At 43.3% G+C, this 27027-nt stretch overlaps 1 protein-coding gene across 1 annotated transcript in view; it reads left to right on the top strand.

The window, feature by feature from the left end:
- Window positions 1-412: 412 nt before the first annotated feature.
- gas2l1 (growth arrest-specific 2 like 1) overlaps window positions 413-27027 on the top strand; it is a 73816-nt gene continuing 47201 nt past the window's right edge. The window contains exons 1-2 of the mRNA XM_017720868.2: window positions 413-686; window positions 4565-5444. Of these exons, the coding sequence (XP_017576357.2) occupies window positions 4737-5444 (708 nt within the window). The 5' untranslated portion in view covers window positions 413-686; window positions 4565-4736. The remainder of the gene's footprint in view (window positions 687-4564; window positions 5445-27027) is intronic.

Below are 27027 nucleotides of genomic sequence, written 5' to 3'. Positions count from 1 at the left end.
ATTCGTTTCGCGTCAGTTCATTTATTTATGTTACTGTTTTAGCTTTATGTAATGTCAAATTTTATACTTTGGATTGTTGTTTATTATGCGCATAATGTAATTTTTTTGGGCATGGTTCATTATTATTATTAATATATTATTACTGTTAATATTATTAATATATGATCGCTTGTATATTTATTCATGGTATTGCGTTAGTTCATTTATTTCTGTTCTTGTTTTAGCTGATTGTGTTGTGTAATGTCATGTTTTATACTTTGGATTGTTTGTTATGTGCGTGATGTATTTGTTCATGAACGTTCTGGGGACGCGAGGTCCCCACTAAGTGCTAAATACCCGCGCGGATAAACACACAGCGCTGCCTCTCTCTCTCTCTCTCTCTCTCTCTCTCCCTCTTTAACCCGCCCACTGCAGGCTGGCCGAGCGGCTCGCAGCCAGTCTGGGTTTGAAATCTCAGACGGAGACAGGAGGCGTCGAGCTCGCAGCCCTGAGGAACGGACTTATAGCCGAACTGGTGACTAAAAACAGGACCGGGCGTGTGTTTGTGAGCGCCGGGAGCGGCGGAGTGGGGACCGGACCGCGCGGTGAAGCAGCAGCGGGGCGAGCTGAGAGTGTCTGCGTGTTCCTGAAGACCGGAGCCCTCAGCTTCTCCCAGGAATCCGAGCGCAGCCCGCCGGCCTGAATGGGTAAAACACACTCACAGCTCGGCTGCCGAGGCTTTAGAGCCACGCCAGCCTCTCACTGCTGGATAACGATCCGCGTTTCGCCTTTACGGCTCGCCGGTGTATCGATACTTCTGGCTCACGGAGAGCTGCGCGGTTCGATACGCCGCCTTCGGTGTCGATTCGATATTACTGGCGATGTTTCAGATGCTGGTTCGATACAGCGCGCGGCGCCAATGCGGCCGGTCATATGGGTAAATTTAGAGCCATGAGTTCCATATAGAACCATTTTCATGCTCAAACGGTTAAACCGAGTGAAGTGTTCTTCGGTACACTCTCAAAAAAAGACAGCTCTTCGGTTCTTGGTTCTTTGGCAAACGTGGTTTTGTACAGAACCACGAACGCTCAAAGACTAATTTGCATGATTAACGGGTTCTTTGCATGGCGAAAGGGTTCTTCAGATTGATGGAGAACGTGTCATGTATGGTTCTGTATTGTCGCAAGCTTGACATTGCATCGTTTTCAAAAAGGTTCTATATAGAACCATCTCCAGCTCATTCTCCAACAATCTGAAGAACCTTTTCTCTATGCAAAGAACCCTTTAATCATGCAAACGGTTCTTTGAGTGTTCATGGTTCTGTATAAATGCATTTTGTTTCTCAAAGAACCAAGAACTGAAGAACTAAGCGTCTTCGGAAGAACTGTTTTCTGTTCTATATAGAACAATTTACAAACGGTTTTATATAGAACCCTCGGCTGTACGTAGAACCATTCTGTTTGCTAAATCATCCTTGAAGAGCCCTCATTTTTAAGATTGACGCGGAACCCTTTGGTTCTACATGGCAAGAAATTTTCAAAAGGGTTCTATATAGAACCATAGCACATTCTCCACCGATCTGAAGAACCATTTTACCATGCAGAGAACCTTTGAAGCACGCAGATGGTTCTATGTACAAGGCTTGATTCTAAACAGAACCACTGTCTTTAAATTGTCTTTATAAAGGTGGCCTGTGCAAAAGTTTTGGCGCCTTATAAACGACTCATTTTCCAATAGATAATCAATAAACTGTGTAGTTTACCTGAAGCCTGTAGGCCTGTAGGCACATGACTGTTAATATATCAGTGAAATAAGAAAAAATACACATCAGTAATTAAAATATATGTGAACGTTTACGTTAATCGCCATTAGCTTAGCGCTAACATAGTACTAAAATCCCATAAGGGCGCTAGCTGAAGTTAGCATTATCGTGGAGGTGGTTTTTACTCGTAGAGCTTTAATGTTTATGGCCCAAACTGAAGGTCCAGCTGTTTGAGTCGGGTTTCACTGCTGTATGGATTTGTTAAAAGAAGCATTCAGCTAAAAAAAATGCTGGTGCTACACAAAACTACAGATTTCGATCAGCCAAGCCTCCCAGTGGAGCGAGGAGGCTAATGTTGCTAACACTAGTAGTTATACGTTCATTTTTTCTGTAAACACATTTGTGAGGTCAGACGCTGATGTTGGACGAGAAGTCCTGGCTCACAGTCTCCGCTCTAATTCATCCCAAAGGTGTTCTATGGGGTTGAGGTCAGGACTCTGTGCAGGCCAGTCAAGTTCTTCCACACCAAACTGGCTCATCCACGTCTTTATGGACCTGCTTTGTGCGCTGGTGCTCAGTCATGTTGGAGCAGGAAGGGGCCCAAACTGTTCCCACAGAGTTGGGAGCGTGAAATTGTCCAAAATCTCTTGGTGCTGAAGCTTTAAGAGTTCCTTTCACTGGAACTAAGGGGCCGAGCCCAACTCCTGAAAAACACCCCCACACCATGATCCCCCCTCCACCAAACTTTACACTCGGCACAATGCAGTCAGACAAGTACCGTCTCCTGGCAACCGCCAAACCCAGACTCGTCCATCGGATTCCCAGACGGAGAAGCGTGATTGGTCACTCCAGAGAACACGTCTCCACTGCTCTAGAGTCCAGTGGCGGCGCTTTACTCCACTGCATTCCACGCTTTGCACTGCGCTTGGTGATGTAAGGCTTGGATGCAGCTGCTCGGCCATGGAAACCCATTCCATGAAGCTCTCTACGCTGTTCTTGAGCTGATCTGAAGGCCACATGAAGTTTGGAGGTCTGTAGTGATTGACTCTGCAGAAAGTTGTTGACCTCTGCGCTCTATGCCCCTCAGCATCCGCTGACCGCTCTGTCATTTTACGTAGCCGACCACTTCGTGGCTGAGTTGCTGTCGTTCCCAATCGCTTCCACTTTGTTATAATCCCACTGACAGTGGACTGTGGAATATTTAGTAGTGAGGAAATTTCACGATCGCGGCACCACGCTGGAACACACTGAGCTGTCTTAATGGCACTTCATTGATATAATCAGTAAGACTCTCAGTAAAGGCTTTATGGCTGATTTGATTACTTAGCAGTGTAAACGACATGATTGGTACAGTATCTCAGTAATATTTTATAAGGTCAACAAGAGCGACGTAAAAAACACGTTTCAATTCACATCCACCAAAAATCAGGATGACGGTGACGGTGACCTTTAGAACTGAAGGATCCCAAACTTTTTGTCTTGGGGGGGCCGATATGCAGGGTTTGTGGTGGGTTTAGAGCCAAAAATACAAAGCAACGTAAAATTAATTGTTACTAAAGTGCTTTAAAGGTTGCGTATCAGGCCGGACTGCGGGCAGCCCTGATTGCACCGCCACACACCGAGAGTGTTAACAGTCTTCAGCTCGGCCGCTCAGCAGTCCTGCTCTTCAGTATTTGCATAGATCAACTGTCTGTCACGAGCTGCAGTGAGTTTATTTGAATAGAGGTCTAGAATGTAAATATTAAAGACGTACAGCCCTGCAGGTCTACGGCAGAGCGTATAGGCCTCAGATATACACACATTGGGTCCAGCCCGGCACGTCGATGGCGCCGCCATATTGGGGAGGTCAACATCTCCGCTGGACTGCATTCAGTGCCATTACAGAGCGGCGGTTTAATAAAGAGACTGTCCACAATTCCACAATTTCAGGAATACTGCTCTCAGAAAGTGGGATAGGATTATATTTTATATATATCTGTTTTATTATTAAGCTCATTTCATCTAATAGTCTAATCAGGGGGTCTTAACTTTATGTAGGAGTTATTTATTTACAGTGATGGTTAAAGCATTGCAGCGGTGAGTTACAGCATTCCTTAATCCGTGTAGATGTTCATAATAGATTAACGTCAGCAGCTTCTTACATGAAGCTGAAGTTATTTGCTAGCTTCTTGTCCTAATTTTCCCATTCCACCTTAAATCGGGCGATAGCACATCTGCTGCTGCAGTTTGTGTTGGTCGTCCTCTAGTCCTTCATCAGTGGTCACAGGACGCTGTTGGCTGGATGTTTTTGGTTCTCAGTCCAGCAGCGACACAGAGCTGTTTAAAAGCTCCAGCCGCACTGCTGTGTCTGATCCACTCAGACCAGCACAACACACACTAACACAGCACCAGTGATACTGCAGTGCTGAGAATGATCCACCACCCAAACAGTACCTGCTCTGTGAGGGTCCATGGGGGTCCTGACCACTGAAGAACAGGGTAACAGAGTATCAGAGAAACAGATGGACTACAGTCTGTAAGGTCCAGCTATACGGTCAGTGGAGCTGATAAAGTGGACAGTGAGTGTAGAAACAGGAGGAGGCTTTAGTGTCGTGGTTAATCAGTGTAATCAGTGTCGGTCATTGGCCGAGCGACGGTAGCCAATCCCAGCGCAGGAGGGCGGGCCTTGTCGGAATGCGGGTGGGAAATTAAAATGACCCGCCCAAACCGGGTGGAGAAGATTGTGACACCTTCATCACCAGGTGAACTGGACTGACCGCCCCCCTCCCCCCTCCCCCCTCAACCCCCCCACAAACCGTCACTGTCTCTCTCTGTTTGTTTTAGGCGCGTGACACATCGCCATGCGGGGTCGAGGGCCGCGCGCGCAGTGTGCGTGCACGTTGCTTGCAGTGAAAACAACCCAGACTGACGCGCACGGGGATACCGCGAGGAGCTGCACCGGATAGAGGACACGCGCCGTTGCCCCGGTAACCCCGAGCGACCTCCTCCAGCCAGGATGACCGACCAGAGCAACATCCAGTCTGCCGCGTGCAAGAGCATCAGGCCGTTCCGCTCGAGCGAGGAGTACCTGTACGCCATGAAGGAGGACCTGGCCGAGTGGCTGCACGCGCTCTACGGCCTGGACATCACGGCGGACACGTTCATGGAGAGCCTCGAGACGGGCTGCGCGCTCTGCGAGCACGCCAACAGCGTGAACCGCGCCGCGCGCCTCGTGCAGCCGTGGCGCCCGTGGCCCGACGTGGCGTACCAGGCGCGCGGCGCCGCGCCCGGCTCGTTCGTGGCGCGCGACAACGTGTCCAACTTCATCGGCTGGTGCCGCGGCGAGCTGCGCGTGAAGGACGTGCTCATGTTCGAGACCAACGACCTGGTGGAGCGCGGCAGCGACAAGAACGTCGTGCTGTGTCTGCTCGAGGTGGCGCGGAGGGGCGCGCGCTTCGGCATGCCCGCGCCCGTGCTCGTGCAGCTCGAGGAGGAGATCGCGCGCGAGGAGAGCCGGGAGAGGGAGAGGGAACGGGAACGGGAGCGGGAGCGCGAGGGGGGCACGGCCGCGGCGGCCGACGGCGGGCGCGGGCGCGAGCGGGAGCGGAGGACGAAGCAGGAGCACGAGGAAGAGGAGGAGGAGGAGGAGGAAGAGGAGCACGAGCTCGCGCCCGTCTGGCAGCCGCAGAGGAGAGTGTGTGACATGCGCAATCTCGACGAGCTGGTGAGTCTGTTTACATTTGATTCGGTGTGGCTCGGTTCATTTGGGGGGAACTCCACCGAATTTCCCAAATTCCTGCATATTTCAGCGTGTGACGTGTAAACAGAGCCGTTCAGACGTCTTTACAGTGGTGGTGATGGGAACCAGGCGTCGCCATGGCTACAACACAGATATAGACACTTTATTACCATCCAGAACCACCAGAGAACCTACACGAGTCTTCTGAGCTTCTATATGCCCTGCATGTATTTCTCTGTAGGGCTGGGCAATATAGATAATTATCGTGATAAATGGGTCATGATGATGATATGTATTACTCAGAGTGTGTGTGTGTGTGTGTGTGTATGTGTATGTGTGTATATATATATATATATATATATATATAAAATACAATATAACATACCACGTGCTGTATAATATGCCTAATAATATATCATATATATTGTATGATATGCAATATGATATGCCCAGTTATATGTTGTATTGTATATACTATGCAGTATTCAAGATGTGTGTTTTGTGTAATATAAAATAATATACAGTATATATTCTGTATATTATTGAATATACAGTGAAGTCCCTTTTAACGTCTTCAACTCCTTGAGACCACCGGTGGTTCCAAACCGCACTCGGTCATGTTCTCCATAATGTTCATATTCCATAAGCTCCATTCAGAAGCTGGGCGTCGTGTGAGGCTGTAGCTCTTCTCTCCAGTCTAATAGACGGTGATGTCATTTTAAACCCTTATAATAAAAGAAGCTGAACTTTGTTTTTCTACTGAAAGTCGACCCGTTTTTCCCCAAATCTGGGCTATAAACTATAAACAGACGGCGTCTCTTCAGTGATCTGCTCTGGAAACATCACTTTTAGAAAACAACACAAAGAGCGGCCGAGATTTTTGGCTTTCAGCAGTAAATTGTAAGCATGTAGTGAAATGTGGAGATCATAACACACAGGTTCTGTTCATTTGAATAAAAATTTACATTTATTTTATGCAGTCACTGAATAATTTGCCTTACGATTTGGTCATGTGAATTCAGATGGGCAAACCAGAATATGCCCTGGAGAATACGGGGTTAATTGGATTTAGTGCCAAGTATTAAATAAAAATCATTGTATTTACAATTTTTGATAGTATTTTTTAACGTGGCCCTGTTGGTTCTTTTTTCTCTGTTCCAACTGATCAGATGTCTGAAAAATAAATATTGCGATATCATCAATGAACATTTCTTGAAGTATCGCAATACTGTATTCTTTGGCATATCGCCCACCTCTTCTTGAAATGATTAAAAAGCAGTGCTGGACAGTAACTGAGTAACTGAGTAAATGTAATTGGTTTCTGTACTTAAGTACTTTTTGGTGTATCTGTACTGAAGTTTCTCCGTTCTGGACTTTTTCCTTTCACTCCACTACATTTCAGAGTCTAATATCCGACTTTTTCCTCCTACATTTTGAGAAATCTGTCGTTCCTTTTGGTTTCTGTGTGTATAAAAACGTAACATGTCAAAACGAAAGAAGCGCAAAGCCAGAGCACCAATCAGGGCCCAGCGGTCACTTTGTTTAGAGCTGGTTTTGACCGGTCTTAATCCCGTGTATGAGGTTAATCTACGCTGTGCTGTGTAGTAAACTGAGTGGAGAACAGCTGTGGAACGACACACATTGACACACACAACACGGTTCACTGTTTCTCTGTTCTGAGCGTAACTTTGGTTCCTCTCTGTTGTCCTCTCGTGCTCTCTCACTCGGAGACGCTCATTACTGGAAAACTGCTTTGAGGCAATGTATAAACAACTACGACTGAACTGAGGTGAGCTAAATTAAAGTAAATTGAAGTGAACTGAACAGAATCAAATTGAACTGAGGTGAACTGAGCTGATCTGAATCAAACTGAACTGAAATGACCTGAACACAGTCAACCTGAACTGAAATGACCTGAACACAGTCAACCTGAACTGAAATGACCTGAACACAGTCAACCTGAACTGAAATGAACTGAATTAAACTGAAGTGAACTGAACTGAAGTGAACTGAATTAAACTGAACTGAACACAATCAAACTGAACTGAAGTGAACTGAATTAAACTGAACTGAAACTGAACTGAAGTGAACTGAAGTAAAATGAACTGAAGTGAACTGAGCACAGTCAAACTGAACTAAAGTGAACTGAACACAGTCAAACTGAACTGAAGTGAACTGAACACAGTCAAACTGAACTGAAGTGAACTGAACACAGTCAAACTGAACTGAAGTGAACTGAATACAGTCAAGCTGAACTGAAGTGAACTGAATACAGTCAAGCTGAACTGAAGTGAACTGAATTAAACTGAACTGAACACAGTCAAACTGAACTGAAGTGAATTGAATTAAACTGAAGTGAGCTGAACACGGTCAGACTGAACTGAAGTGAATTGAATTAAACTGAAGTGAGCTGAACACGGTCAGACTGAACTGAAGTGAATTGAATTAAACTGAAGTGAGCTGAACACGGTCAGACTGAACTGAAGTGAACTGAATGAAACTGAAGTGAGCTGAACACGGTCAGACTGAACTGAAGTGAATTGAATTAAACTGAAGTGAGCTGAACACGGTCAGACTGAACTGAAGTGAACTGAATTAAACTGAAGTGAGCTGAACACGGTCAGACTGAACTGAAGTGAACTGAATTAAACTGAAGTGAGCTGAACACGGTCAGACTGAACTGAAGTGAACTGAATACAGTCAAGCTGAACTGAAGTGAACTGAATTAAACTGAACTGAACACAGTCAAACTGAACTGAAGTGAATTGAATTAAACTGAAGTGAGCTGAACACGGTCAGACTGAACTGAAGTGAATTGAATTAAACTGAAGTGAGCTGAACACGGTCAGACTGAACTGAAGTGAACTGAATTAAACTGAAGTGAGCTGAACACGGTCAGACTGAACTGAAGTGAACTGAATTAAACTGAAGTGAGCTGAACACGGTCAGACTGAACTGAAGTGAATTGAATTAAACTGAAGTGAGCTGAACACGGTCAGACTGAACTGAAGTGAATTGAATTAAACTGAAGTGAGCTGAACACGGTCAGACTGAACTGAAGTGAACTGAATTAAACTGAAGTGAGCTGAACACGGTCAGACTGAACTGAAGTGAACTGAATTAAACTGAAGTGAGCTGAACACGGTCAGACTGAACTGAAGTGAACTGAATTAAACTGAAGTGAGCTGAACACGGTCAGACTGAACTGAAGTGAACTGAATTAAACTGAAGTGAGCTGAACACGGTCAGACTGAACTGAAGTGAACTGAATTAAACTGAAGTGAGCTGAACACGGTCAGACTGAACTGAAGTGAACTGAATTAAACTGAAGTGAGCTGAACACGGTCAGACTGAACTGAAGTGAACTGAATACAGTCAAGCTGAACTGAAGTGAACTGAATTAAACTGAACTGAACACAGTCAAACTGAACTGAAGTGAATTGAATTAAACTGAAGTGAGCTGAACACGGTCAGACTGAACTGAAGTGAACTGAATTAAACTGAAGTGAGCTGAACACGGTCAGACTGAACTGAAGTGAACTGAATTAAACTGAAGTGAGCTGAACACGGTCAGACTGAACTGAAGTGAACTGAATTAAACTGAAGTGAGCTGAACACGGTCAGACTGAACTGAAGTGAACTGAATTAAACTGAAGTGAGCTGAACACGGTCAGACTGAACTGAAGTGAACTGAATACAGTCAAGCTGAACTGAAGTGAACTGAATTAAACTGAACTGAACACAGTCAAACTGAACTGAAGTGAATTGAATTAAACTGAAGTGAGCTGAACACGGTCAGACTGAACTGAAGTGAACTGAATTAAACTGAAGTGAGCTGAACACGGTCAGACTGAACTGAAGTGAACTGAATTAAACTGAAGTGAGCTGAACACGGTCAGACTGAACTGAAGTGAACTGAATTAAACTGAAGTGAGCTGAACACGGTCAGACTGAACTGAAGTGAATTGAATTAAACTGAAGTGAGCTGAACACGGTCAGACTGAACTGAAGTGAACTGAATTAAACTGAAGTGAGCTGAACACGGTCAGACTGAACTGAAGTGAACTGAATTAAACTGAAGTGAGCTGAACACGGTCAGACTGAACTGAAGTGAACTGAATACAGTCAAGCTGAACTGAAGTGAACTGAATTAAACTGAACTGAACACAGTCAAACTGAACTGAAGTGAATTGAATTAAACTGAAGTGAGCTGAACACGGTCAGACTGAACTGAAGTGAATTGAATTAAACTGAAGTGAGCTGAACACGGTCAGACTGAACTGAAGTGAACTGAATTAAACTGAAGTGAGCTGAACACGGTCAGACTGAACTGAAGTGAACTGAATTAAACTGAAGTGAGCTGAACACGGTCAGACTGAACTGAAGTGAACTGAATTAAACTGAAGTGAGCTGAACACGGTCAGACTGAACTGAAGTGAACTGAATTAAACTGAAGTGAGCTGAACACGGTCAGACTGAACTGAAGTGAACTGAATACAGTCAAGCTGAACTGAAGTGAACTGAATTAAACTGAACTGAACACAGTCAAACTGAACTGAAGTGAATTGAATTAAACTGAAGTGAGCTGAACACGGTCAGACTGAACTGAAGTGAACTGAATTAAACTGAAGTGAGCTGAACACGGTCAGACTGAACTGAAGTGAACTGAATTAAACTGAAGTGAGCTGAACACGGTCAGACTGAACTGAAGTGAACTGAATTAAACTGAAGTGAGCTGAACACGGTCAGACTGAACTGAAGTGAACTGAATACAGTCAAGCTGAACTGAAGTGAACTGAATTAAACTGAACTGAACACAGTCAAACTGAACTGAAGTGAATTGAATTAAACTGAAGTGAGCTGAACACGGTCAGACTGAACTGAAGTGAACTGAATTAAACTGAAGTGAGCTGAACACGGTCAGACTGAACTGAAGTGAACTGAATTAAACTGAAGTGAGCTGAACACGGTCAGACTGAACTGAAGTGAACTGAATTAAACTGAAGTGAGCTGAACACGGTCAGACTGAACTGAAGTGAACTGAATTAAACTGAAGTGAGCTGAACACGGTCAGACTGAACTGAAGTGAACTGAATTAAACTGAAGTGAGCTGAACACGGTCAGACTGAACTGAAGTGAACTGAATTAAACTGAAGTGAGCTGAACACGGTCAGACTGAACTGAAGTGAATTGAATTAAACTGAAGTGAGCTGAACATGGTCAGACTGAACTGAAGTGAATTGAATTAAACTGAAGTGAGCTGAACACGGTCAGACTGAACTGAAGTGAACTGAATTAAACTGAAGTGAGCTGAACACGGTCAGACTGAACTGAAGTGAATTGAATTAAACTGAAGTGAGCTGAACATGGTCAGACTGAACTGAAGTGAATTGAATTAAACTGAAGTGAGCTGAACACGGTCAGACTGAACTGAAGTGAATTGAATTAAACTGAAGTGAGCTGAACACGGTCAGACTGAACTGAAGTGAATTGAATTAAACTGAAGTGAGCTGAACACGGTCAGACTGAACTGAAGTGAACTGAATTAAACTGAAGTGAGCTGAACACGGTCAGACTGAACTGAAGTGAACTGAATTAAACTGAAGTGAGCTGAACACGGTCAGACTGAACTGAAGTGAACTGATTTAAACTGAAGTGAACTGAACACGGTCAGACTGAACTGAAGTGAACTGAATTAAACTGAAGTGAGCTGAACACGGTCAGACTGAACTGAAGTGAACTGAATTAAACTGAAGTGAACTGAATTCAGTTCAGTTTGATTCTGTTCTGTTCTGTTCTACATAGCATGGCGTAGATGAACCTCATATACGGGATTAAAACAGAAGCACTGCTGTTATTCAGAGCCAGTGAGCTGTGTTAAAGGTCCGTGAAAGACCTGGTGGACTGATTGCTTTGGACATATATGGGATGTTGGCTATGAGAACGTGGCTGTAAGAGGTTTATTATGAGCAGAGGGCAGGTTTACGGCCTCAGGGAGCGGGTCAGGAGTTCAAGCTGGCTCTGCTGCTTTTAGTGTCTATAGGGTTTATGAGGTAAGCTGCGCTGGCCTGCAGTCCCGCTGTACCGGCCAGGCACATGCATGCGCTCATCAGATTAGTTCTCGCCGTCTTCTCTGGGAACGTTTTCATGCACCAGTTGGTCCGGGAGTACCGGTCAGTGATGTCATGGGACAGTTTTTGCACGAATGTCAGAAATTCTGATTCTGGACTGAGCAAAGCTGGATTCGTCCTCACTGTGCAAACTGTTGGAAGAGCAGCTGGTTTTACAGCGTTTGTTTACACATAAGGGTGTCGAGATACTTTCTGGCAATGTGGTGATATTTTATTGTTTATCTTCATAATTTTGTTTGCCTGACGTGCACATGGTCAATATTGAGCACTCTCCAACTGCATGTTTTGATGAAAGAGGGCATCATTAGTCCTGTTTTAATTGGATTTAGTGCAGTGCAGTTTAATGTTGAATAATTTTTTTACTTGTCTTTACATTTCAGTGAATTTTCATACATTTTCTTTTTTTTTATTGTGTGTTGCAGGTAATACCGATCAGACTGCAGTTGGGTTGTCGTCACAAATTTATTTTTGTTTAAATTTTGTTTTTGGGCAAACGCACAATAACTCCCATGGTCATTTTGTGTTTCAGGCTTAAACAAAGCCAATGAACGGATACAAGGCTTCCTTCACACAGCAGGTGAAAGTGGCCCAAGTCCGATCTTTGTGTGGCACAGATGTGTGTCAGTGTGAACAGATAAACACTGAATCTGACATTTTCAATTCTGATTTGAGACGCTTTCGTATGTGGGACTGAAATCCGGTACGTATCCGATGCGATCTGCAGCGAGGCGACTCAGTCTGAACAGCCAGATCGGAATTCCTGCGACTTCTACGTCAGTGCAGCTCGACATTCGTCGTCATTTAGGCTGATGTTTCTGTACCAAAACATTAGGAGAGACCCATCGCAGCCGCTCCTTGTTCGGAGAGGTCTGGTACTGTCCATTAGCCAAACTTGCAGTATAAACAACATTATTTGCTGTTTAGTTAGACAAACTATTTTAAATTCTCCACTGAAAATGTTCTGGAAATGAAAGTCACTGATCTGATGGGACCAGAGCCTCGTCCAGTTTCTGAGCCGTGGCTGATGCTGCAGTTGGGTTTCCTGTGAGCTCACATAAACCTCTTAATTCAGAGCAGCGCAGCAAAACAGGCTGAATGCAGGTCAAAGCAGTTCCAGCATGTTTTACAGAGTCAGTGTGGTGAGAAGTTCGGTATGTTCTCTGAGTAACCAGCGATTGCAGCGTGTCAGAGTGTGTTTGGGTGTGGAAGCAGGGCTCGGCCCTGATACACGCGTAAGGCACATACATGCTGACGTCAGTGTCACACCTGAACCTAGTGGTCAGACTTAAGAATTTGTGGCCAGAATAAACCAAACCAGAATGTTTATAAACATAATAGTTTGGCCACACTTCCAGGCGTCCAGTCACCATGAAAGCAGCTCGACTTACGGCTCTTATACCAATCTGACTGTATTTTTTCCCGATTACAGATTAAGACTGAGGTGTTCATTCTCACTCTACTCAACAATCTGATGGAAAACCTCAGTTTACATGCTCACTACAAGAACCGCTTAGTGTAGACGTCACCATGACAACCAGCATCACGTGAGGTCCAGTCAGAGTGAGATGAGCAGCAGTGAGCAGTGATTGTGTCTTTAACTGCTTTAAAATGACGTCAGACTCAGGAAAACGTCCTTCACACGTCCTTATTAAAGAAGGCCGAGAGGAAGACGTCGTGCTCTGAGACGCATAAGCTGGACGTCCGTCCCACCGCCGTCTTTTAAAGATCAGAGCATGAACTTCGTCTCCTCTGCAGACCAGTTTCTGCTCCGCCGTGTTGAACGGTATAAACTCTCACTACGACGCGACGCTCATGCAGAACGGACTGAAACTTTCCGATAGGGAATGTAATTGGATACAGGCGTTTACACGGATATTCTTGTATTTAATGGATTATTTACCTCATTCAATCGGATAGAAATTGTATTCCGAATGGCCTCAATCAGACTAGACTATTCCATTTGAGCTAGTAGTCGGATTATTAACGGATTGAAAGGTTCTCTACACATCTACATAGTTTGGATCACATTACATGTAGTGAGCATTAAATGGAGATTTTCATCAGATTGTTGATTAGAGTGAGAATAAACACCTCGCTCTTAACCCTTGTGTGGTGTTCAGGTCTTTGGGACCCATTTTCAATGTTTCCCCCCCTAAAAATGATGTGATTTATTACTATTTCAGCCTCAGATTCTTGATCTTTGCTCATTTTTGGTGAAGAACCAAAAGACACACATTTATATTACACATGTGGTGGTGGGCTGAACCCGTGGGGAGTAAAAGCGTGGAGGTGCTGTGTCCTTCACTCTGTTCTCCTCCTACATGGCCTGCTGTTTGTGTGTGTGTGTGTGTGTGTGGGTGTATGTGTGTGAGGGTGGACAACATAAACAGGCTGCTGACTGGCTATAGCTGCTAAAGGAGAACCCTACGCTGACCACTTGTGATATTTTAAACATCTGGTAACGTTACATAATTTTTTGTGACTGTATTGATTTAAACAAACAATAATGTAATTGGAATGTATTGGATTGGCAAAAATCTTTGCGTGTAAACACAGCTGGTGTTAGTCCTAGTACATCTGATGCAAAAATATTTGATTTCATTATATTGATAACAAATATCTGAGTGGTAGAATGACCACTGGGGAACCTGCAGAAAGTGGTTAACCCCTTAAATCCCAGACATATTACACACTGAGGCTTATTATTCAGCATCTTCAGTGCAGACTGGTTGGGCTATTCTTAGGATATAGAAGTGTGTAATAAAACTTTAGTTCAGACCGTATTTCATAGAGTGATATTAGCAAACCTCAGCAAGTGGAACCAGCTCGGCAGCGTGGACCACCACAGATTTGGACTAAATCTGATATGTAATTAGCGTCTGACCGGACAGGTTCTGTGAAAGGGATTAAGATTGCAAGTCAAGTGGCCACTCAGGCCAAAAGCTTTACATTGCTAGTGGGCAAAATGTGAAATGTTGTGACCAGGGGCGCCGGGCAGTAGGTACTGTCTACCTCAGATGTAATGGCATGTGTGGCAGCTGCACCCACAGCCAGACACACCAGTGTTTACCGTCACTGCTGAAAGGTCAGCTCAGCGCTAATGTGATGAGGGCTGGTGTCACGCCGTAAAGTCATTTGCACTCGGCTTTGGCCGTCAGTTACGCTGAAGAGCAAAGCAGCTCCTGGATCAGTTAAGCGCTTTAGCTCTTTTCCCATCAGACCTGCATGAACATTGGCAACTCTGATCCTGTTTATAAGCACCGTCTCCACCCTCAGCCTCACGTGCTTTCTGAATATGCTGTGACTATAGCATTGGCGTTTAACCGTATAGTGTTACTCACATTAAAGAGGAGTTCAACCCATTTAGATGGTCAGTCAGAGCGGCTTGGTGTGAAACGGTTCAGACGTCTTTACAGTGGTGGTGATGGGAACCAGGGGTCACCATGACTACAACACAGATATAGACGCTTTATTTACCATCCAGAACCTCCAGAGAACCTACACGAGTTTTATATGGAATGCTTATGATGGTGATAATTCGTTTTCTTTGGGGACTGTTTTGCCTCAAAACGCCCTGCATGAACCTCTTCGACATTAATGTTTTTTAGAAGAAAGTTTTCGGCCAAGCTTTTCTCAAATCTGTCGTGAAACACTAGCTAGTCTTCCAAAGCCTAGCCTGCAGCCGAGGTAGGACCGGCCTATGAAGACTCTTCCTTAGTAGCCCAGAAATGGAGCAATCCTAACAAGGATGTGTGGTGACATCGCCAGAGCGGCATGAGACATCGGCGTCATTAATTAATGACGTTCTATTAAAAGACTGGTTTACCAAGAGAGACGCTGGAGGACTTTCACCTGAAATGAGTTCATGAAGCCAGTCTGGTTATAAAAATGATAACAGGACCAGATCAGAGCCAGAATTCCTCTTTTAGTACTTTTACTTTATACTTAAGTACATTTGAAGGCAAATACTTTAGTACTTTTACTTTTGATACTTAAGTACATTTGAAGGCAAATACTTTAGTACTTTTACTTTTGATACTTAAGTACATTTGAAGGGAAATACTTTAGTCCTTTTACTTTTGATACTTAAGTACATTTGAAGGCAAATACTTTAGTACTTTTACTTTTGATACTTAAGTACATTTGAAGGGAAATACTTTAGTCCTTTTACTTTTGATACTTAAGTACATTTGAAGGCAAATACTTTAGTACTTTTACTTTTGATACTTAAGTACATTTGAAGGGAAATACTTTAGTCCTTTTACTTTTGATACTTAAGTACATTTGAAGGGAAATACTTTAGTACTTTTACTTTTGATAGTTAAGTACATTTGAAGGGAAATACTTTAGTCCTTTTACTTTTGATACTTAAGTACATTTGAAGGGAAATACTTTAGTACTTTTACTCAAGTGGAGGTCATAAGGGAGGAACTTTTACTTTTACTGGAGTGATATTTTACCTTGGGTGTCTCGACTTTAACTCAAGTACAGGGTTTGTGAACTTTGTCTACCACTGTGGTTTTTGCCGTAATCGAGCAGCCCTAACGCCACACTGTGAATGATTTAACCTTTATCAGCTGTTTGGCCTCTGATTCACTCACTAAACTCACACTGACCCCCTAAAACCAGAGTATTTAACCCAGTTGTCCACCCTGTGACCCTCGCCCTGTGCGTCTTGTGACTGAAGGGCAGTTTGAGTCCTATATGTTTAAGATGTTGCGTAATGGGCTGTAGGTCTGTTTGGGGATGTTAATGAAGTCTCAGATGTTAAATGAACTTGCAGATCCTACGTTTAGGCCACAGTATGAAATTTAACCTCTTCAAAGGGTTAGTGGGACACTCTAAAAGACAGGAGGCTGAGCTGGAGGTGACGGAGGTTGTCAGGCTTCAGACTTTAAAAAAGACGGTGCCTCCAGGGTTCTTCACTAAAGAACATGGTTCTGTGTAGAACTGTGAACAGTCAGAGACTCAGAACATTGAAATGCTGTTGAGTTCATTATTTACACATAATTATAATCTGTACTGTGAAGTCAGACGGTAGTTTTTAGGTGACGAGGCTCTTTTGTGGGCATTTGCATCAGTTTTATAGACAATAAAGTGACCAGCACAGCTTTAATGACGAGGTCACCCATTCAGTTTGAGCTCAGGTGACTCTCGAGCTCACTGAGCCCTGCTGACTTTCACTGAGCCAGTTTACGGTTATATAACGCGCTGCTCAGCTGATTTTAGAGGACTGTAACTGTTTATGGGTCAGTGCAGAAATGAGCTCGTCCAGCAAGCAGCCTCGTGATCCCGTTCCACACGACGCAGCGTTTAGTCTTGAGCAGTGGTGGACAGTAACTGAGTAACAGAGTAAATGTAATTAGTTACTGTACTTTAGTATTTTTGGTGTATCTGTACTGAAGTTTCTCCACTTTCTCCTTTCACTCCACTACATTTCAGAGTCTAATATCCGACCTTTTCCTCCTACATTTTGAGAAATCTGTCGTTCCTTTTGGTTTCTGTGTGTATAAAAACGTAACATGTCAAAACGAAAGAAGCGCAAAGCCAGAGCACCAATCAGGGCCCAGCGGTCACTTTGTTTAGAGCTGGTTTTGACCTGTTGGTCATACCGACCCAGTGCAGCACGCGGTTCAACGTCAGCGCAGCAGCGTAAAACTTTGGGAGAGTCTGTTCAACATAAATGATGAACTATCCTAACTTTGTGTAAATAGAGCTCAATATAGAAATATGTCCACATATGCAGTCGAGACTGACGCGGCTTTTTTCTGAATTTCTACAAACACCGTTTCATTTTATAGTAAATGAGTTTGGGCTGGTTTATGTTTATGAACAGACGCCTACAGATCAACATAGTAAAGGAGCTCATCTGTGATCCTGAGTTTAAAGCCAGTTTTTATTCAACTTAAACTTGGAACTAAGTTGTAAATAAATCTGAAACTGAAACTTTGCTTGTGTGTAAAAAGTGATTTCAGAGCCACTCGGTTCTCCCTGATGGAAACTGTTTACCTTCAGTGTTTTGTGCTTCTGATCATTTTAATAGACGTCAGCGTCACTAATTAATGACGTTCTATTAAAAGACTGGTTTACCAAGAGAGACGCTGGAGGACTTTCACCTGAAATGAGTTCATGAAGCCAGTCTGGTTATAAAAATGATAACAGGACATCAGAGCCAGAATTACTCTTTTAGTACTTTTACTTTATACTTAAGTACATTTGAAGGGAAATACTTTAGTACTTTTACTCAAGTGGAGGTCTAAAGGGAGGAACTTCTACTTTTACTGGAGGAATATTTTACCTTGGGTGTCTCTGCTTTAACTCAAGTACAGGGTTTGTGAACTTCGTCCACCTCTGGTCTGGTCTTGAGCTGTTAGTCTTGAGTCTAGCAGGTTTTGAAGGTGCTGTTAAGTGCAGCCGATTACTTTGTGCACTGAATATAAAAAAAACCCAGTGAATTCTGCCTCATCACAACGGGAGCACAAAACCATGCATGTTTCCTGTGGGTCTGTTTTTGTTGTAGCGTAATTTTTACAGTTACCCGTTGCACGACAGACGCGTTGTGTGATTGCTCAGATTAGATTCTCAGTCAAGCGCCCCCTTCCTGTCAAAGTGGGCTGTTCTTGGCTGCTTTGAACAACAAAAGCCGCCAGACTTTTTGATGAGAGTTAGAATCTTGGCTTGGGAGACCACAGAAACACGGCTGGGGAGTTTTTGCGTTTATTTTTATCGTTGGACATTTTCACTATTTATCTAATTAAATAGGAACGAGTGATTTAATAGCATTCGAGTAGCTGAATAGGCTGCTAGCGGTGCTTTAATAAATATATATATATATATATATATATATATATGTGTGTGTGTGTGTGTGTGTGTGTTTGTGTGTGTGTGTGTGTGTGTATATATATATATATATATATATATATATGTGTGTGTGTGTGTGTGTGTGCTTGGTGGATGCTATGGTGTTGCTGTGGTATACCAGGGGGTTGCTATGGCGTTCATGTGTAGTTGCTAGGTAGTTGCTGTTATGTTGCTAAGTGGATATTAGGTGGTCGCTATGGTACCACAGGTGGTTGCTATGTGGTGCTATGATGTTGCCAAGTTGGTGATTGCTCTGGTTACTTGGCACCTTAAATTTCCTGCTACCTTAACTTCACTGCTACCTTATATCGTTGCTACCTTAAATTCTCTTCCACCTTAAATCTTCAGCTACCTTAAATCTGCTACCTTGAATCCAGTGCCACCTTAATTACACTACCAAAAAAAAATCTCCTGCTACGTAAAATGTGTGGTGTGTTATGTGTGGGGTGTTGAGTGTGTTTGTGATGTGTTAGTGTATTAGTATCATCATTACACAAGAAAAGTGGCAAACTAATATAAAATAGAATGATAAAAGATGAGAAGAATAGTGAACAACAAAGAACAATTCTCAACCACAATTACTGAAGCATTAAATATCTTGTCTTTGTTCTCTTTTCTGGGACTGCGAATCACCGCTGCCTGTTTTTATTCACGTTTCCTCCTGTTTCGGCTCTGGAATTGGGCGTTAATTGTGGGTGTGATGCATCACCGTGGATTGCTGTGAATGAATTTGTCTGTTGACCCGACTGCGTCCTGTTTGCCACATTCGGCCTCTCCTGCCAGCGTTCTCTCTGCAGGGCGGGGCTGGGCTCACCTTCCTGAATCTGCCTGCGTCAGCGGAGCAGCTCCACCGGCAGGGTGTTCGTGTGTGTGTGTGTGTGTGTGTGTGTGTGTGTGTGAGTGGAGAGATGTTAAGAAGCCCCCGCAGGGACATCCGGCATCTTTCACTGCTGCTATCAAGTTGAACACTAAAACGGTTTCCTTGTCCAGAGACCGGCTGGACAGGGATGTAGACGGGCCCCCTTGGGCGTAGCCGAGCAGCTGTTGCAGAGAAGCAGCTGAGTTGCTTTGCTATATCAGTTAAGATGGAACAGATTACATTCACGGTGTTCGGCTGACGCTCTTATCCAGAGCGACTTACAATTTGATGATTTTACGCAGGGAGGTGAAGGTTGTGTTAGGAGTCTTGCCCAATGAGTCTTACTGGGTGTTTACCCAGGCGGGGCATTGAACCCCAGTCTACAGTGTAGAAGGCAGAGGTGTTACCCACTACACTAACCAACCAACCAACCGATTCTGATGTGCATAAATCAGGTCACACATCTCTGTTGTCGGGAAACAAAACCTTGTATCTCCAAAACAGAAACTTTACAGGGGAAGGAAAAACATTCTTTATTTTTAATGCATGTCAATGGAACCAGAACTTTTTCAAAGTCATTCTGGGCCGTTTCTGTTGGTCTGTTCATCGTGAAATTTACACACAAAGTAAAAGACAACAGTCTTTTTTTTTGGGGGGGGGGGGTGATGAGGCAAAGGCGAGAGAGTGTGTGTGTGTGTGTGTGTGTGTGTGTGTGTGTGTGTGTGTGTGTGTGTGTGCAAAAGGGAGGCAGATCAGACAGAGCTCACTCATGAACGTGCTGGAGGGCCCACGGCAACTCAAGAGAGGGGTCACAGAAAACAGAGTGAGACAGGGTAGCAAATGTGCACACTGTAATTAGACACTCTACCGGTAATGGGATATTAAGGCCCTGTGATATCGGTTGTGCTTTTATTTATCCTTGTTTTTAATCCACTCTTGTGGGACAGCAACACCCCTGCAGAGGGGAATGGATGAGCTCAGGTAATGCAGGGGCGGGGCCGACCCTATGAGAGGTGGGGGGAGGGTTCTGGGAGGAGGCTGGCTCAGAGACACTCACCCCAGATTGTGAGGAGACTGAGGAGAAGGGAGTAGAGCAAAGCTTGACACTGTAGTCCTATGGCCTTGTGGCCTAAGACCACCTATACTGTGCTGTTGTTGAGTCGGGTCAACAGTTTATCCATCGTTTATTTTGTGTTTGTTCAGTTTTTCTTTGGGTGTTTACACTTTGTAAATAAATCACGCCGTTTGCAAATGACTATTCAGAGTCGGTCCATCTTCAGCCTGCACCCGCATACCTCCCACCCATTCAGCTATGACCTACCCGGGGACTCAGCTGCTTCACTGCAACAGCTGCTCAAGGGGGTCCGTCTTCATCCCTGTCCAGCCAAAAGCCTTTTGAAAATAACCTGGAAGAAAATACTAATTCATAATTATAATTACAATTATGGCTAAGGACGGTTCCATTGAGGGCCTATTCAGGTGCTTTGCTTTCAATGCTCGTATACTTTTATGTACTTATACACACATAAATACCTGTTTGCACACGTATACGCAAACCTTTTTCCAGGCCTTGCTCCTCTTATGGTAAGCATATTTTGACAATACCATCCAAATCAATATTCCTTTTAAAGAAAGAGATGAAACACTACTACTAATAAAAATAGTAAGAAGAAGAAATAAATAAACGAATTAATTAATTAATTAAATGAGGATATGGAGGAAGAAAAGAAGGGGAAAAAATCTGACTTTCCCTTCAGATAAGCTCCTTGAAAAAAAGAGAGAGAGAGAAAAAAACTGTTTACATTACAAAAGGGGAAGCAGAGTCTTTCATTAAGAAGAGAGGAAAGAACAAGAAAATTGGTCATTAAATAAAAAACCTACATAAGTTCTGGTCGCCGGGGTCTTTTATATATATATATATATATACACTAGCCACTTAGACCAAATCTGGCCGAATTTGCCAGTCTGAATTCCTGAGGAATAAGTTAGATTTTCCATAGTATAAATTTCTTTTAAATGATGTCAAAAACTGAAAAACGACAAAAACGGTAGCGATATAATGCAATTTAGGCTGAGCGATATGGGTATTATATATCATTATTGTGATAAACTGTGATAAATTGTGACTATTGTGATAAAACACTAAAACTCAGGTCACTGGTGTCACTCAGTCATATTAAACTTTTAATATCAAACCACCTACAGACAGCCTGGACCTGTTTTACTTAATTATATTTATTCGTAACTTTTATTTTTGTGTTAGTTCTCCTTAGTTTTTTTTATCTCTTTTTATTTATTTATTTATTTCCTCTCATTTTATTTTAAGTTTTTATGATTACTTTTTTTATTTGTGATATTGTATTATTACTTTACTAATTTCTTATCTATTTTGATCTTAATTTCTTACCATTTAAAATCTCAAGTTCTATTTTTATCTACTTTTATCTTTTATTCACTGTTATTTTCAATTTTCTTTTAATTTAAAATGATTAAATGTAGTTATTATTTTCTTTATCATGTCAATCCCTGTTTTTGTAAATGCTCGGCTACATTGAAAATGAGGGTTGCCCTCAATGTACTTCCGAGTCAAAATAAAGGTTGATTGATTGATTGATTGATTGATTGTCACAATACAGTACAGTGTGCTTATAGTGTATATCCTCAGTGCTTGTAAACCAACTGCATGTTTTATTATAAAGAGAACCAGATTCGCCCCCTTTTAACTGGATTTAATGTCAGATATTGAAGATCACTGCATTCACAGTTTTAATTGTTGCTTCTTTTATCTCAGTTCAAACTGATCAGATGTCGATCGATCAATCAATTAATCAGTCAGCCTTTAGGGAGACCCTCATTTACAGTGTAGCCGAGCCAGCGCAGAGATCAGTGACAGAGAAATTAAAGAGGAAAAACATAACAAATAAAAAGTATGAATAATTATTGTAGTACATAAAATAAATCAATAAACCATAAAAAACTACAGAAATGTGCATAAAATTTCAGCAATAAAAATACAGATATATATACAGAAAAATATATAATTCATAAAATAAATAAGTAATATGTAAAACAATAGCTTGGCTACATAAAAACACAAGAACGCAATAATAAAAACGAAAAAAATAACTCAAAGCAAATTAAAAATCACTTTAAAATCAAGTAAAACGAGTCCAACTTCAGAGATTCCTATGATGAATGTCAGTAAGTATCGTGGCGTATTGGGAAATCGTGAAAAGTATCGCGATATTATATTTGTACCACATCGCCCAGCTCTCCAGTTTTGCCATTGTCCGACACAGGAGACCAGGTTTTATTGGCTGACTTGAAAAGCGCCACACTAAAGAGGCACCTTTTGTTGGTAAATCATAACTGATTTAATCATAACTTTGATGTTTCGTCTGTTCCCGCTTATTAAATCTCAGAAAATGGTGATGCGTATCGTGTAAACTGGTAAACTGTTTTCTGCTGTATCGCCCGCCCCTGCGCAGAAACGGTCTGTATTTGGGTGGAGAGCCCCTTCCGATTGGTCAGCGATCTGGCAGTGAAGCGGTTAAAGCCGTCACGTTTCGAGTTCTCCTGTTTCTCCTCGGTTTCGCGCTGGAGCCGCGGCGTCCGCTTCATTAAATATTAAAGCTCGTCCTAATGGCCCTTCCAGGTTCTGGAGCCTCGTATCAGGTTATCACAGCAGACCTGTGTTTATAATGGCATCAGTGGAATATGAATCTATCTGATTAAGGAGGTTTAGCTGTCAGATGATGCTGTTGAGGTGATGAAAGGGGGGAATAATGGCCGTGGCTTCATCTGACTTCCTGAAGAGATTAGACAGTAAAAGGAGGAAAGCCTTTGATGCTGCAGGTGATCCTGTTCAGCTGGAGGAATAAGAGGAAAGTCTGCTGCTCCTCGTATCATATATTACAGACCATATACCGTATAATGTTGAACATTTGCCACAGTTTGAATGCGCAGCTGTTTACATAGTAAATAGTTAAAATAGTTAAAGGAGAACTCCACCAGTTTTTCAGAATTTCTGCATTGTTGAACGGTTAGGTGCCCTGCGATGGACTGGCGACCTGTCCAGGGTGTCTCCTGTCTTTCGCCCAATGACAGCTGGGATAGGCTCCAGCACCTCCCATGGCTCTAATAATGAAGCTGAGAGCTGATCAGAGTTAATGATCTTCTCAGCGAAGCTCGTTCTGCTCGTTAGTTTGTGCTGATGATGCAGTGGTTCAGTCACGTGACGTCACTGAGCAGGAGGAGCTCATGAGGTCATTTCAGGTCGGTTCATCACATTAATGACCGATTTGAGTCACCGACCTAAACGAGTGTGAACCATCGAGGCAGAGAGATCAGATCTGAGCAACGAGGCTTGTAATGTGAACATTTCACGATGAATGGACCCACAGAAATGCTCCAAAATTGCTTGGAATAAAAACTCCTTAAAGTCACTTACATTGAAAATCACTGGTGGTTTTGGATGATAAATAAAATGGCTATATTGGTGTTGTAGTCATGGTGACGCCTGGTTCCTATCACCACCACTGTGAGGACGTCAGTCGGTTTCTATGCAATGAACCATTTTACACCAAACCAGTCTGAATGGCCTTGTTTACCGAAAGTCAGTGGAGTTCCCCTTTAAATATAGACAATAAAATGTAATACAGTGGAATGCAGACAATACAAGTAATAGACCAAGCTCTGATATACGGAGTGTCAGGAAAAGCAGTGGGTGTGTGTGTGTGTGTGTGTGTGTGTGTGTGTGTGTGTGTGTGTGTGTGTGTGTTTGATCTTCCTGGTTACAGTAAAGCTCATATAAACACCCGGCCGCTCCCACACCTGTCTCTCAGGCCTTACTCATCACATGTGGGATTTTCCAGTGCTGTCCATCGAAGGGTCAGAAACACTTCAGTGGAATACCTCGGAATGTTTTAAGATAATCTCCGTCTGCCGCATCTTAGTGAATGGTTGATTACCACCGACAGTAATTTCCCTCTTACTTAAAAGGGCAGAAAACATGTTGGCCCAATACGCGCTTATAACAGAAGCCAGTGGACAGATGCTGTTATTATCGTTACTGATGTACAGGCCCACAGAAGACTAAGCTGTGGGTGTTCTGTGTTTATATGGCTGACGTCCAGCTCGGCAGGTGGCTGACAGGCTCCTCCGGTAATAATCAGATGGGCTTTAAGTTCCTGTTTCGATACTCGTTTAACATGTGCTCGCCCACTTCCACTCTCCATGTGGATGTGCATCACAGCTACGTTGTTGGAGGAAGTGGAGGAAGGGAGTGTGAGGGATTATTCAAATAGGGAGAGGACACTTATGTTGCCAGGGTCCTTTGTTGCCGGTGTCCTTCTTTACCCAGGTCGTTGGTTGCCAGGGTCCTGTATTACTGGGGTCCTATGTTGCGAAGGTCCAATGTTACTAGGTTTTCTATGTTGCCAGGGTCCTATTTCACCAGGGTATGATGTTGCTGGGGTCCTGTATAGCCGAGGTCCCAATTTACAAGGGTTCTGTTTTGCTGGGGTCCTGTGTTATCAGGGTTTTTGTTGTCAGGGTTCTATGGTGCCGGGGTCCTTTTTTACCCAGGTCCTTGGTTGCTGGGGTCTTATGTTACCACGGTCCTATATTACTAGATTTTCTATGTTGCCGACTTCCTATGTTGCCAAGGTCCTGTTTCACCAGGGTCCTTTTCTATGCAGGTTCTTGGTTGCCAGAGTCCTGTATTACTGAGGTCCTACGTTGCCAAGGTCCTGTTTCACCAGGGTCCTTTTCTATGCAGGTTCTTGGTTGCCAGAGTCCTGTATTATCGGAGTCCTATGTAGCCAAGGTACTATTTACTAGGGTCCTGTGTTGGCAGGTTTCCTGTGTAGCTGGGGTCCTATTTTTCCATGGCCTTTTTTGCTGGCGTCCTGTGTAGCCAAGATCCGAATTTAGGGGTCTGTGTTGCTGGTGTCCTAATTTGCTGAGGTCCTATGTTACCAGGGTCCAATGTTGTCAAGGTCCTGTTTTACTAGGTTTCCTGTGTTGCCAAGGTCCTATTTTATCAGGGTCTTTTGCCTTATGTTGCAGGAGTCCTCTGTAGCCAAGGTACTATGTAGGCAATGTACTATGCTACCTGGGTCCTATGTTGCTGGTGTCCTATTTTGCTGAGGTCCTATGTTACTAAGGTCCTGTATTGCCAGGGTCTTAAGTAACCAAGGCCCTTTTTTGCCAGGGTCCTATATGATCAGGGTCCTAATTGATCAGGGTCCTATATTGCCAGCGCTAATACAGTAATAGAAAGCCTTTAAGACGAAGTATGAAAACTTGAATATATTACTTGAATGCCTTGTACGCTTGCCTGTGTTTAAGCTAGAGCTACCATACATAGCATTAAACCCAGTGGGAGAAGATGAATGTGCACCAGTTTTAGGTGCTAACATAATACTAGAAACACCATAGCATTAGAGTAGGAGTATAAACTAAGACTACTTGTAAAGCAAGACTAGACTTAACACTGTTATATGGTGATATGTATGATGGGCCACTGTTAATGATTGCTTGTTTTATTGCTTTATTTTATGTTTATACAGCCGTTTTAGTGTTATTGGCCTGAGCCTGTGGTTGGAAATGTGCTGAATGTGGCTTATTGTGACCAAATACATGATGAATTCCTAATAGATGCTAAAAGTATGTGGCAAATATTGTCATATTTGATTTAGCACATTTTCTGTTGTTTTAGTAAAGGGAGGCGCCTGTCCACGCCTTTATTGATACTCCTTTGCTTTCTCAAAATAGAAGCGCCTAACCTCACGGAAGTCTTTGTATTGTACCTGGGCGTTTCTTAATTAGCTATATCCCTGGTAAACCTGGGTTTTGTTGGTGATTTTAGGTCAGTCAGGGCATTCAATCCTGTTCACAGGGGCAGGGCAGTATTATCCTGTGTTATTGTGATAAATTATACACTGTGCTGTTTGACAGGAACAGTCAATACATCTAGATAATTGCCAGTTCTAGACAGCCTATTCAATATGACGCTACAGCTTTAACATCATAAGTATATCATGATATGCTCTCCTGAGTATATTGTCAGTACTTGTAGGCAAACAAAGCAAACCAACACCTTGAAGAAGAAGAAAACCTCGTTTCTACGCTCATCGTCCAGTTTATCAGCTCCATTTACTGTATAGCTGCACTCTGTAGTTCTACAGTTACAGACTGTAGTCCATCTGTTTCTCTGATACTCTGTTACCCTGTTCTTCAGTGGTCAGGACCCCCATGGACCCTCACAGAGCAGGTAATATTTGGGTGGTTGGTCATTCTCAGCACTGCAGTAAGTGTGTGCTGGTCTGAGTGGATCAGACACAGCAGTGCTGCTGGAGTTTTTAAACAGCTCACTGTCACTGCTGGACTGAGAATAGTCCACCAAAAATATCGAGCCGACAGCGTCCTGTGGGCAGCGTCCTGTGGGCAGCGTCCTGTGGGCAGCGTCCTGTGACCACTACTGAAGGGCTAGAGGATGACCAGCATAACTGGGCAGCAGCAGATGAGCTGTTGTCTCTGGCTTTACATCTACACCGAGTGGACACGGTGTTTAAGAACTCAAGCAGCAGTTCTGTGCCTGATCCACTCAGACCAGCGCAACACACACTAACACACCACCATTCGTTTCACAATCCATCACACTCGTCCCTCAGATTTACACCAGTCCACACCAATACACAATAACCCACACATA

Source organism: Pygocentrus nattereri, chromosome 20 (assembly GCF_015220715.1).
Source record: "Pygocentrus nattereri isolate fPygNat1 chromosome 20, fPygNat1.pri, whole genome shotgun sequence".
Taxonomy (NCBI): domain Eukaryota; kingdom Metazoa; phylum Chordata; class Actinopteri; order Characiformes; family Serrasalmidae; genus Pygocentrus; species Pygocentrus nattereri.
Note: the sequence above shows the minus strand (reverse complement) of the source record. Positions and strands in the feature narration are given on the sequence as shown.